Genomic DNA, 15,405 nt, shown 5'->3' on the forward strand with positions numbered 1-15,405 from the left:
TGCACACTCAGGGCCTTGGGTTTGGAGGTGCTAGAGTGCACACTCAGGGCCTTGGGTTTGGAGGTGTGAGAGTGCACACTCACTCAGGGCCTTGTGTTTGGAGGTGCTAGAGTGCACACTCACTCAGGGCCTTGTGTTTGGAGGTGTGAGAGTGCACACTCAGGGCCTTGGGTTTGGAGGTGCTAGAGTGCACACTCAGGGCCTTGGGTTTGGAGGTGTGAGAGTGCACACTCACTCAGGGCCTTGTGTTTGGAGGTGCTAGAGTGCACACTCACTCAGGGCCTTGGGTTTGGAGGTGTGAGAGTGCACACTCAGGGCCTTGGGTTTGGAGGTGTGAGAGTGCACACTCAGGGCCTTGTGTTTGGAGGTGTGAGAGTGCACACTCAGGGCCTTGGGTTTGGAGGTGTGAGAGTGCACACTCAGGGCCTTGTGTTTGGAGGTGTGAGAGTGCACATTCAGGGCCTTGGGTTTGGAGGTGCTAGAGTGCACACTCACTCAGGGCCTTGTGTTTGGAGGTGTGAGAGTGCACACTCAGGGCCTTGTGTTTGGAGGTGTGAGAGTGCACACTCAGGGCCTTGGGTTTGGAGGTGCTAGAGTGCACACTCACTCAGGGCCTTGTGTTTGGAGGTGTGAGAGTGCACACTCAGGGCCTTGGGTTTGGAGGTGCTAGAGTGCACACTCACTCAGGGCCTTGTGTTTGGAGGTGTGAGAGTGCACACTCAGGGCCTTGGGTTTGGAGGTGCTAGAGTGCACACTCACTCAGGGCCTTGTGTTTGGAGGTGTGAGAGTGCACACTCAGGGCCTTGGGTTTGGAGGTGCTAGAGTGCACACTCACTCAGGGCCTTGTGTTTGGAGGTGTGAGAGTGCACACTCAGGGCCTTGGGTTTGGAGGTGCTAGAGTGCACACTCACTCAGGGCCTTGTGTTTGGAGGTGTGAGAGTGCACACTCAGGGCCTTGGGTTTGGAGGTGCTAGAGTGCACACTCACTCAGGGCCTTGTGTTTGGAGGTGTGAGAGTGCACACTCAGGGCCTTGGGTTTGGAGGTGCTAGAGTGCACACTCACTCAGGGCCTTGTGTTTGGAGGTGTGAGAGTGCACACTCAGGGCCTTGTGTTTGGAGGTGCTAGAGTGCACACTCACTCAGGGCCTTGTGTTTGGAGGTGTGAGAGTGCACACTCAGGGCCTTGGGTTTGGAGGTGCTAGAGTGCACACTCACTCAGGGCCTTGTGTTTGGAGGTGTGAGAGTGCACACTCAGGGCCTTGGGTTTGGAGGTGCTAGAGTGCACACTCACTCAGGGCCTTGTGTTTGGAGGTGTGAGAGTGCACACTCAGGGCCTTGGGTTTGGAGGTGCTAGAGTGCACACTCACTCAGGGCCTTGTGTTTGGAGGTGTGAGAGTGCACACTCAGGGCCTTGGGTTTGGAGGTGCTAGAGTGCACACTCACTCAGGGCCTTGGGTTTGGAGGTGCTAGAGTGCACACTCAGGGCCTTGGGTTTGGAGGTGCTAGAGTGCACACTCACTCAGGGCCTTGGGTTTGGAGGTGCTAGAGTGCACACTCACTCAGGGCCTTGGGTTTGGAGGTGCTAGAGTGCACACTCACTCAGGGCCTTGTGTTTGGAGGTGCTAGAGTGCACACTCACTCAGGGCCTTGGGTTTGGAGGTGCTAGAGTGCACACTCACTCAGGGCCTTGGGTTTGGAGGTGCTAGAGTGCACACTCACTCAGGGCCTTGGGTTTGGAGGTGCTAGAGTGCACACTCACTCAGGGCCTTGGGTTTGGAGGTGCTAGAGTGCACACTCACTCAGGGCCTTGGGTTTGGAGGTGCTAGAGTGCACACTCACTCAGGGCCTTGGGTTTGGAGGTGCTAGAGTGCACACTCACTCAGGGCCTTGGGTTTGGAGGTGCTAGAGTGCACACTCACTCAGGGCCTTGGGTTTGGAGGTGCTAGAGTGCACACTCACTCAGGGCCTTGTGTTTGGAGGTGCTAGAGTGCACACTCACTCAGGGCCTTGGGTTTGGAGGTGCTAGAGTGCACACTCACTCAGGGCCTTGGGTTTGGAGGTGCTAGAGTGCACACTCACTCAGGGCCTTGGGTTTGGAGGTGCTAGAGTGCACACTCACTCAGGGCCTTGGGTTTGGAGGTGCTAGAGTGCACACTCACTCAGGGCCTTGGGTTTGGAGGTGCTAGAGTGCACACTCACTCAGGGCCTTGGGTTTGGAGGTGCTAGAGTGCACACTCACTCAGGGCCTTGGGTTTGGAGGTGCTAGAGTGCACACTCACTCAGGGCCTTGGGTTTGGAGGTGCTAGAGTGCACACTCACTCAGGGCCTTGGGTTTGGAGGTGCTAGAGTGCACACTCACTCAGGGCCTTGGGTTTGGAGGTGCTAGAGTGCACACTCACTCAGGGCCTTGGGTTTGGAGGTGCTAGAGTGCACACTCACTCAGGGCCTTGGGTTTGGAGGTATGTTTATGCGAGGCGCTGGATGCCGGCGCTTCAAATATCCCGTCCGCTGTCTTTGTTTATTTACACGAGCATTAGAGAGCGGTCGGGGCCAAGCTCCCTGCATGGAGGCGAAGCAGGGCAGCTTTTATGGCAGAACACATCTGCGGTGCGCTTGTGGGGCGAACTGGGCCACAACACATGGGCCAAATGGGCCCGTGTGGAACTCTGGAGAGTGGTCTTTAAAAGGATGATGAGAACCAGTCGCTCATGACGGTTCCCCGATCCAAACCGCTCTCGGCAAACTAATGCACCGCAGAGCCCCGGAGGGCCGGGGGGTCACCGGAGCCCCGGAGGGCCGGGGGGTCACCGGAGCCCCGCAGGGCAGGGGGGTCACCGGAGATAGTGGGGAGAGACACATCGAGAACATTGTATTCCTCACTAACGCAGAGAGGGGCTGAAGGAAGGGTGAGAGGGGATGGTGAAACGAGAGCAGATAAAGAGAGAGAGAGAGAGAGAGAAGGAATAAAACATGGCGGAGCGAAGCTGCACATCTGTTTGAGCCGGTGGAGAAGAAGTCAAAGCCCAGCAGAGTGACTGACCGCCATGCAGGGTGGGCCGTCCATTTCAAACAAGTAACCAACCTTCTGCTGGATCTGGACATGATTTCCTTCAGCCATTGTTGAAATGTTAATGTTTTCTACGACAAGGCGAGAGTTCAGCTCCATTTAGGTCTGTTCTGTGTCATCTCCGGCCTAATTGGGGTCTCACTCAATAGGCGCTTTTGTTCTGAACGGGGATAATAGTACATGTTGTGAATGTGGTGTATAACTTCTCTTTCTCTTCCTCTGCCTCTCTCTCTCTTTCTCTCCCTCTCTGCCTCTCCCTCTCTCTCTCTCTCAGAGAACAGCAGTGCTGATCAGAAGCAGGCGTGTAAGAAACATGAGCTGTACGTCAGCTTCAGAGACCTGGGGTGGCAGGTACGGAAGGCACCGCACGCTGCCACACATTCCTCTCAGTGCTACTCTCCCTTTCTTACCCTTTTCAACACAACATGTGAAGTCTCTCACCGCAGCCTGTCTACCACACCACATCCTACAGCCTGTCTATACCACACCACATCCTACAGTGTGTCTATACCATACCACATCCTACAGTGTGTCTATACCATACCACATCCTACAGCGTGTCTATACCATACCACATCCTACAGCCTGTCTACCACACCACATCCTACAGCCTGTCTATACCATACCACATCCTACAGTGTGTCTATACCACACCACATCCTACAGCCTGTCTATACCATACCACATCCTACAGTGTGTCTATACCATACCACATCCTACAGTGTGTCTATACCACACCACATCCTACAGTGTGTCTATACCATACCACATCCTACAGTGTGTCTATACCATACCACATCCTACAGCCTGTCTATACCATACCACATCCTACAGCGTGTCTATACCATACCACATCCTACAGCCTGTCTATACCATACCACATCCTACAGTGTGTCTATACCATACCACATCCTACAGCGTGTCTATACCATACCACATCCTACAGCGTGTCTATACCATACCACATCCTACAGTGTGTCTATACCATACCACATCCTACAGTGTGTCTATACCATACCACATCCTACAGCCTGTCTATACCATACCACATCCTACAGTGTGTCTATACCACACCACATCCTACAGCATGTCTATACCATACCACATCCTACAGTGTGTCTATACCATACCACATCCTACAGCCTGTCTATACCATACCACATCCTACAGTGTGTCTATACCATACCACATCCTACAGCGTGTCTATACCATACCACATCCTACAGCGTGTCTATACCATACCACATCCTACAGTGTGTCTATACCATACCACATCCTACAGTGTGTCTATACCATACCACATCCTACAGCCTGTCTATACCATACCACATCCTACAGTGTGTCTATACCACACCACATCCTACAGCATGTCTATACCATACCACATCCTACAGCCTGTCTATACCACACCACATCCTACAGTGTGTCTATACCATACCACATCCTACAGTGTGTCTATACCATACCACATCCTACAGCCTGTCTACCACACCACATCCTACAGCCTGTCTATACCATACCACATCCTACAGTGTGTCTATACCATACCACATCCTACAGTGTGTCTATACCACACCACATCCTACAGTGTGTCTATACCATACCACATCCTACAGTGTGTCTATACCATACCACATCCTACAGCCTGTCTATACCATACCACATCCTACAGTGTGTCTATACCATACCACATCCTACAGCCTGTCTATACCATACCACATCCTACAGTGTGTCTATACCATACCACATCCTACAGTGTGTCTATACCACACCACATCCTACAGTGTGTCTATACCATACCACATCCTACAGTGTGTCTATACCATACCACATCCTACAGCCTGTCTATACCATACCACATCCTACAGTGTGTCTATACCATACCACATCCTACAGTGTGTCTATACCACACCACATCCTACAGTGTGTCTATACCATACCACATCCTACAGTGTGTCTATACCATACCACATCCTACAGTGTGTCTATACCACACCACATCCTACAGTGTGTCTATACCATACCACATCCTACAGCCTGTCTATACCATACCACATCCTACAGTGTGTCTATACCATACCACATCCTACAGTGTGTCTATACCATACCACATCCTACAGTGTGTCTATACCATACCACATCCTACAGTGTGTCTATACCATACCACATCCTACAGCCTGTCTATACCATACCACATCCTACAGTGTGTCTATACCATACCACATCCTACAGTGTGTCTATACCACACCACATCCTACAGTGTGTCTATACCATACCACATCCTACAGCCTGTCTATACCATACCACATCCTACAGTGTGTCTATACCATACCACATCCTACAGCATGTCTATACCATACCACATCCTACAGCATGTCTATACCATACCACATCCTACAGTGTGTCTATACCATACCACATCCTACAGCATGTCTATACCATACCACATCCTACAGTGTGTCTATACCATACCACATCCTACAGTGTGTCTATACCATACCACATCCTACAGCCTGTCTATACCATACCACATCCTACAGCATGTCTATACCATACCACATCCTACAGTGTGTCTATACCATACCACATCCTACAGCATGTCTATACCATACCACATCCTACAGTGTGTCTATACCATACCACATCCTACAGTGTGTCTATACCACACCACATCCTACAGCCTGTCTATACCATACCACATCCTACAGCCTGTCTATACCACACCACATCCTACAGCCTGTCTATACCATACCACATCCTACAGCCTGTCTATACCACACCACATCCTACAGTGTGTCTATACCATACCACATCCTACAGTGTGTCTATACCATACCACATCCTACAGCATGTCTATACCATACCACATCCTACAGTGTGTCTATACCATACCACATCCTACAGCATGTCTATACCACACCACATCCTACAGTGTGTCTATACCACACCACATCCTACAGCCTGTCTATACCATACCACATCCTACAGTGTGTCTATACCACACCACATCCTACAGCCTGTCTATACCATACCACATCCTACAGCGTGTCTATACCACACCACATCCTACAGTGTGTCTATACCATACCACATCCTACAGTGTGTCTATACCATACCACATCCTACAGCGTGTCTATACCATACCACATCCTACAGCCTGTCTATACCATACCACATCCTACAGCATGTCTATACCATACCACATCCTACAGCCTGTCTATACCACACCACATCCTACAGTGTGTCTATACCATACCACATCCTACAGTGTGTCTATACCATACCACATCCTACAGCATGTCTATACCATACCACATCCTACAGTGTGTCTATACCATACCACATCCTACAGCATGTCTATACCACACCACATCCTACAGTGTGTCTATACCACACCACATCCTACAGCCTGTCTATACCATACCACATCCTACAGTGTGTCTATACCACACCACATCCTACAGCCTGTCTATACCATACCACATCCTACAGCGTGTCTATACCATACCACATCCTACAGTGTGTCTATACCATACCACATCCTACAGCGTGTCTATACCATACCACATCCTACAGCGTGTCTATACCATACCACATCCTACAGTGTGTCTATACCATACCACATCCTACAGTGTGTCTATACCATACCACATCCTACAGCCTGTCTATACCATACCACATCCTACAGTGTGTCTATACCACACCACATCCTACAGCATGTCTATACCACACCACATCCTACAGTGTGTCTATACCATACCACATCCTACAGTGTGTCTATACCACACCACATCCTACAGCATGTCTATACCACACCACATCCTACAGTGTGTCTATACCATACCACATCCTACAGTGTGTCTATACCATACCACATCCTACAGCCTGTCTACCACACCACATCCTACAGCCTGTCTATACCATACCACATCCTACAGTGTGTCTATACCATACCACATCCTACAGTGTGTCTATACCACACCACATCCTACAGTGTGTCTATACCATACCACATCCTACAGCGTGTCTATACCATACCACATCCTACAGTGTGTCTATACCATACCACATCCTACAGTGTGTCTATACCACACCACATCCTACAGTGTGTCTATACCATACCACATCCTACAGTGTGTCTATACCATACCACATCCTACAGTGTGTCTATACCACACCACATCCTACAGTGTGTCTATACCATACCACATCCTACAGCCTGTCTATACCATACCACATCCTACAGTGTGTCTATACCATACCACATCCTACAGTGTGTCTATACCATACCACATCCTACAGTGTGTCTATACCATACCACATCCTACAGCGTGTCTATACCACACCACATCCTACAGTGTGTCTATACCACACCACATCCTACAGTGTGTCTATACCATACCACATCCTACAGTGTGTCTATACCATACCACATCCTACAGCGTGTCTATACCATACCACATCCTACAGTGTGTCTATACCATACCACATCCTACAGCCTGTCTATACCATACCACATCCTACAGTGTGTCTATACCATACCACATCCTACAGTGTGTCTATACCATACCACATCCTACAGTGTGTCTATACCATACCACATCCTACAGCATGTCTATACCATACCACATCCTACAGTGTGTCTATACCATACCACATCCTACAGTGTGTCTATACCACACCACATCCTACAGCCTGTCTATACCATACCACATCCTACAGCCTGTCTATACCACACCACATCCTACAGTGTGTCTATACCATACCACATCCTACAGTGTGTCTATACCACACCACATCCTACAGTGTGTCTATACCATACCACATCCTACAGTGTGTCTATACCACACCACATCCTACAGCCTGTCTATACCATACCACATCCTACAGCCTGTCTATACCACACCACATCCTACAGCCTGTCTATACCATACCACATCCTACAGTGTGTCTATACCATACCACATCCTACAGCATGTCTATACCATACCACATCCTACAGTGTGTCTATACCACACCACATCCTACAGTGTGTCTATACCATACCACATCCTACAGTGTGTCTATACCATACCACATCCTACAGCATGTCTATACCATACCACATCCTACAGTGTGTCTATACCATACCACATCCTACAGCCTGTCTATACCATACCACATCCTACAGTGTGTCTATACCACACCACATCCTACAGTGTGTCTATACCATACCACATCCTACAGTGTGTCTATACCATACCACATCCTACAGTGTGTCTATACCATACCACATCCTACAGTGTGTCTATACCATACCACATCCTACAGCCTGTCTATACCACACCACATCCTACAGTGTGTCTATACCATACCACATCCTACAGTGTGTCTATACCACACCACATCCTACAGTGTGTCTATACCATACCACATCCTACAGTGTGTCTATACCACACCACATCCTACAGTGTGTCTATACCACACCACATCCTACAGTGTGTCTATACCACACCACATCCTACAGTGTGTCTATACCACACCACATCCTACAGTGTGTCTATACCATACCACATCCTACAGCCTGTCTATACCATACCACATCCTACAGTGTGTCTATACCACACCACATCCTACAGCCTGTCTATACCATACCACATCCTACAGTGTGTCTATACCACACCACAACCTACAGTGTGTCTATACCATACCACATCCTACAGTGTGTCTATACCACACCACAACCTACAGTGTGTCTATACCATACCACATCCTACAGTGTGTCTATACCATACCACATCCTACAGCCTGTCTATACCATACCACATCCTACAGTGTGTCTATACCATACCACATCCTACAGCCTGTCTATACCATACCACATCCTACAGTGTGTCTATACCATACCACATCCTACAGTGTGTCTATACCACACCACATCCTACAGCATGTCTATACCATACCACATCCTACAGTGTGTCTATACCATACCACATCCTACAGTGTGTCTATACCATACCACATCCTACAGCCTGTCTATACCATACCACATCCTACAGTGTGTCTATACCACACCACATCCTACAGCCTGTCTATACCATACCACATCCTACAGTGTGTCTATACCATACCACATCCTACAGCCTGTCTATACCATACCACATCCTACAGTGTGTCTATACCACACCACATCCTACAGTGTGTCTATACCATACCACATCCTACAGTGTGTCTATACCACACCACATCCTACAGTGTGTCTATACCATACCACATCCTACAGTGTGTCTATACCATACCACATCCTACAGTGTGTCTATACCATACCACATCCTACAGTGTGTCTATACCATACCACATCCTACAGTGTGTCTATACCACACCACATCCTACAGTGTGTCTATACCACACCACATCCTACAGCATGTCTATACCATACCACATCCTACAGTGTGTCTATACCATACCACATCCTACAGCATGTCTATACCATACCACATCCTACAGTGTGTCTATACCATACCACATCCTACAGCATGTCTATACCATACCACATCCTACAGTGTGTCTATACCACACCACATCCTACAGTGTGTCTATACCACACCACATCCTACAGCATGTCTATACCATACCACATCCTACAGCATGTCTATACCATACCACATCCTACAGCCTGTCTATACCATACCACATCCTACAGTGTGTCTATACCATACCACATCCTACAGCCTGTCTATACCATACCACATCCTACAGCCTGTCTATACCATACCACATCCTACAGCATGTCTATACCATACCACATCCTACAGTGTGTCTATACCATACCACATCCTACAGCCTGTCTATACCATACCACATCCTACAGCCTGTCTATACCATACCACATCCTACAGTGTGTCTATACCATACCACATCCTACAGTGTGTCTATACCACACCACATCCTACAGTGTGTCTATACCATACCACATCCTACAGTGTGTCTATACCACACCACATCCTACAGTGTGTCTATACCATACCACATCCTACAGTGTGTCTATACCATACCACATCCTACAGTGTGTCTATACCACACCACATCCTACAGTGTGTCTATACCACACCACATCCTACAGCATGTCTATACCATACCACATCCTACAGCCTGTCTATACCATACCACATCCTACAGTGTGTCTATACCATACCACATCCTACAGTGTGTCTATACCATACCACATCCTACAGTGTGTCTATACCATACCACATCCTACAGTGTGTCTATACCATACCACATCCTACAGCGTGTCTATACCATACCACATCCTACAGCCTGTCTATACCATACCACATCCTACAGTGTGTCTATACCATACCACATCCTACAGCCTGTCTATACCATACCACATCCTACAGTGTGTCTATACCACACCACATCCTACAGTGTGTCTATACCATACCACATCCTACAGTGTGTCTATACCATACCACATCCTACAGTGTGTCTATACCATACCACATCCTACAGTGTGTCTATACCATACCACATCCTACAGCCTGTCTATACCACACCACATCCTACAGTGTGTCTATACCATACCACATCCTACAGCATGTCTATACCATACCACATCCTACAGTGTGTCTATACCATACCACATCCTACAGTGTGTCTATACCACACCACATCCTACAGTGTGTCTATACCATACCACATCCTACAGCATGTCTATACCATACCACATCCTACAGTGTGTCTATACCATACCACATCCTACAGTGTGTCTATACCACACCACATCCTACAGTGTGTCTATACCATACCACATCCTACAGTGTGTCTATACCATACCACATCCTACAGCCTGTCTATACCATACCACATCCTACAGTGTGTCTATACCATACCACATCCTACAGCCTGTCTATACCATACCACATCCTACAGTGTGTCTATACCATACCACATCCTACAGTGTGTCTATACCACACCACATCCTACAGTGTGTCTATACCATACCACATCCTACAGCATGTCTATACCATACCACATCCTACAGCATGTCTATACCATACCACATCCTACAGCCTGTCTATACCATACCACATCCTACAGTGTGTCTATACCACACCACATCCTACAGTGTGTCTATACCATACCACATCCTACAGCCTGTCTATACCACACCACATCCTACAGTGTGTCTATACCATACCACATCCTACAGTGTGTCTATACCATACCACATCCTACAGTGTGTCTATACCATACCACATCCTACAGTGTGTCTATACCACACCACATCCTACAGTGTGTCTATACCATACCACATCCTACAGTGTGTCTATACCATACCACATCCTACAGTGTGTCTATACCATACCACATCCTACAGTGTGTCTATACCATACCACATCCTACAGTGTGTCTATACCACACCACATCCTACAGTGTGTCTATACCATACCACATCCTACAGCCTGTCTATACCATACCACATCCTACAGTGTGTCTATACCACACCACATCCTACAGCCTGTCTATACCATACCACATCCTACAGTGTGTCTATACCATACCACATCCTACAGTGTGTCTATACCATACCACATCCTACAGTGTGTCTATACCATACCACATCCTACAGTGTGTCTATACCATACCACATCCTACAGCCTGTCTATACCATACCACATCCTACAGTGTGTCTATACCACACCACATCCTACAGTGTGTCTATACCATACCACATCCTACAGTGTGTCTATACCATACCACATCCTACAGTGTGTCTATACCATACCACATCCTACAGTGTGTCTATACCATACCACATCCTACAGCCTGTCTATACCATACCACATCCTACAGCCTGTCTATACCACACCACATCCTACAGCCTGTCTATACCATACCACATCCTACAGTGTGTCTATACCACACCACATCCTACAGTGTGTCTATACCATACCACATCCTACAGTGTGTCTATACCATACCACATCCTACAGTGTGTCTATACCATACCACATCCTACAGTGTGTCTATACCATACCACATCCTACAGCCTGTCTATACCATACCACATCCTACAGCCTGTCTATACCACACCACATCCTACAGCCTGTCTATACCATACCACATCCTACAGTGTGTCTATACCACACCACATCCTACAGTGTGTCTATACCATACCACATCCTACAGTGTGTCTATACCATACCACATCCTACAGTGTGTCTATACCATACCACATCCTACAGCCTGTCTATACCATACCACATCCTACAGTGTGTCTATACCATACCACATCCTACAGTGTGTCTATACCACACCACATCCTACAGTGTGTCTATACCATACCACATCCTACAGTGTGTCTATACCATACCACATCCTACAGTGTGTCTATACCACACCACATCCTACAGTGTGTCTATACCATACCACATCCTACAGTGTGTCTATACCACACCACATCCTACAGTGTGTCTATACCACACCACATCCTACAGTGTGTCTATACCATACCACATCCTACAGCCTGTCTATACCATACCACATCCTACAGTGTGTCTATACCACACCACATCCTACAGCCTGTCTATACCATACCACATCCTACAGTGTGTCTATACCACACCACATCCTACAGTGTGTCTATACCATACCACATCCTACAGTGTGTCTATACCACACCACATCCTACAGTGTGTCTATACCATACCACATCCTACAGTGTGTCTATACCATACCACATCCTACAGTGTGTCTATACCATACCACATCCTACAGTGTGTCTATACCATACCACATCCTACAGCCTGTCTATACCATACCACATCCTACAGTGTGTCTATACCATACCACATCCTACAGTGTGTCTATACCATACCACATCCTACAGTGTGTCTATACCATACCACATCCTACAGCCTGTCTATACCATACCACATCCTACAGTGTGTCTATACCATACCACATCCTACAGTGTGTCTATACCATACCACATCCTACAGCCTGTCTATACCATACCACATCCTACAGTGTGTCTATACCATACCACATCCTACAGTGTGTCTATACCATACCACATCCTACAGCCTGTCTATACCATACCACATCCTACAGTGTGTCTATACCATACCACATCCTACAGTGTGTCTATACCATACCACATCCTACAGCCTGTCTATACCATACCACATCCTACAGTGTGTCTATACCATACCACATCCTACAGTGTGTCTATACCATACCACATCCTACAGTGTGTCTATACCATACCACATCCTACAGCCTGTCTATACCACACCACATCCTACAGTGTGTCTATACCATACCACATCCTACAGTGTGTCTATACCATACCACATCCTACAGTGTGTCTATACCATACCACGTCCTACAGTGTGTCTATACCATAGCACATCCTACAGCCTGTCTATACCATACCACATCCTACAGCCTGTCTATACCACACCACATCCTACAGTGTGTCTATACCACACCACATCCTACAGCCTGTCTATACCACACCACATCCTACAGTGTGTCTATACCATACCACATCCTACAGTGTGTCTATACCATACCACATCCTACAGTGTGTCTATACCATACCACATCCTACAGTGTGTCTATACCATACCACATCCTACAGCCTCTCTATACCATACCACATCCTACAGCGTTCCTCGCCTCTCTAACGACCCCCGTTCCCTAACGTTGCACCTGGCTTTGTCTCCGCCCCTCTCAGGACTGGATCATCGCTCCCGAGGGATACGCAGCATACTATTGTGAGGGAGAGTGCGCCTTCCCGCTGAACTCCTATATGAACGCCACAAACCACGCCATCGTGCAAACCCTCGTGAGTAACCATGACAACAGGGGAACACAGGCCCAGCAGTCATGTTAGAGTCTAATCATCCTATTAACCGTCGAGACATTGTAGCGTTGTAGCCCGTACGTACGGGGCTGTAGTCTACAGTTACAACTAATTCAAAACATTGTCAGGTTGAAGTTTAGGGCAGACTGTCGTCAGTGATTCATCAATAACCCTGTTTTGACCTTCTTGGTTGATATTATCTGGATAAAGACATGATATATGGTCAACGTTTTCAAGCAATGTAATATGCACTATTGTAATTGTCATGAAATACCGTCGTTTTTCCCAGAATGCTTTGATGCAATTTATCCCAATTTTGTGTGCATTTGTGCTTCTTTGGTGCCAATTGGAGTGATCCAATCCTGCTTTGATTTCCTCCCTCTTCCCTTCCAACGCGCAGGTTCACTTCATCAACCCGGACACGGTGCCCAAGCCGTGCTGCGCCCCCACGCAGCTCCACGCCATCTCCGTGCTCTACTTTGATGACAGCTCCAACGTCATCCTCAAGAAATACCGCAACATGGTGGTCAGAGCCTGCGGCTGCCACTAGGCTGCCGTCGTCTTCACATAGACACACGCACACACGCACACACACACACGCGCGCACACACGCACGCACACACACACACACACACACACACACACACACACACACACACACACCTGTGCTGTAGAGAGGGCTTCTCTTCGCTCTGTCTGACACTTTTGGGTTTGGCATTTTAAACACTGACAATGGATGAGATGGAGACTGGAGAGCACACCCACGTACGATAGAAACAGATTGTAAAGGCAAACTGTTTGAGAGCCTGTTTGAAGTCAGTTTACGGGGTGGAGAGAGCGCTCATTTTCAAAGTTCTCCTGAAATAAACACTATGTCCCAGAATGCTGCGCTGTGTGGCTGAATAGGAATTTCAGACAATCAGTTTTAGATTCCTTTCCACAGGCGCACACGCGTGCGCGCGCACGCGCACACGCACACGCACACGCACACACGCACACACACACACACACACACACACACACACACACACACACACACACACACACACACACACACACACACACACACACACACACCTGTGCTTTCTACTGTGTATATGAGACATTTAAAGCAGTGATTGTACTGTATATTCATACACAGTCAACAATCTTTTGTTCATTTCAACAATTTTTTATTGTAGTTAATGTGATTTTCTTACTGTAGATTTTGTTATCTATATTTTTTATGACTGAGAGACCTGGATGGAGGTTCTGAATCTATGAACTCTTATGTACAATACTGTGTAAATAGTTGTTTTCAAACAAAGCAAGAAGTGTATTTATTTCCTGGGAATATGTCAAAGTTGGGTTTGTGTGTTTCTCCTGTGTGTATAATGCTGCCTGTGCATTATGGCCTTTTACATAATGGTACTGCTCATCACACAAACTCAGAGGACATGAAAACAAAGTTGGCAGAAGATTATTTTTGACATTATCATTTAGC

At 47.4% G+C, this 15,405-nt stretch overlaps 1 protein-coding gene across 1 annotated transcript in view; it reads left to right on the plus strand.

The window, feature by feature from the left end:
- bmp7b (bone morphogenetic protein 7b) overlaps window positions 1-14,698 on the plus strand; it is a gene marked incomplete at its 5' end in the record, with an annotated part of 24,214 nt that extends 9,516 nt beyond the window's left edge. Inside the window, 3 exons of the mRNA XM_083639241.1 lie at window positions 3,342-3,418; window positions 13,794-13,904; window positions 14,323-14,698. Coding sequence (XP_083495367.1) covers window positions 3,342-3,418; window positions 13,794-13,904; window positions 14,323-14,472 — 338 coding nt within the window. The 3' untranslated portion in view covers window positions 14,473-14,698. The remainder of the gene's footprint in view (window positions 1-3,341; window positions 3,419-13,793; window positions 13,905-14,322) is intronic.
- Window positions 14,699-15,405: the final 707 nt, after the last annotated feature.

The sequence above is a fragment of the Poromitra crassiceps genome (genome assembly GCF_964638095.1).
Source record: "Poromitra crassiceps genome assembly, chromosome: 6".
NCBI lineage: Eukaryota > Metazoa > Chordata > Actinopteri > Beryciformes > Melamphaidae > Poromitra > Poromitra crassiceps.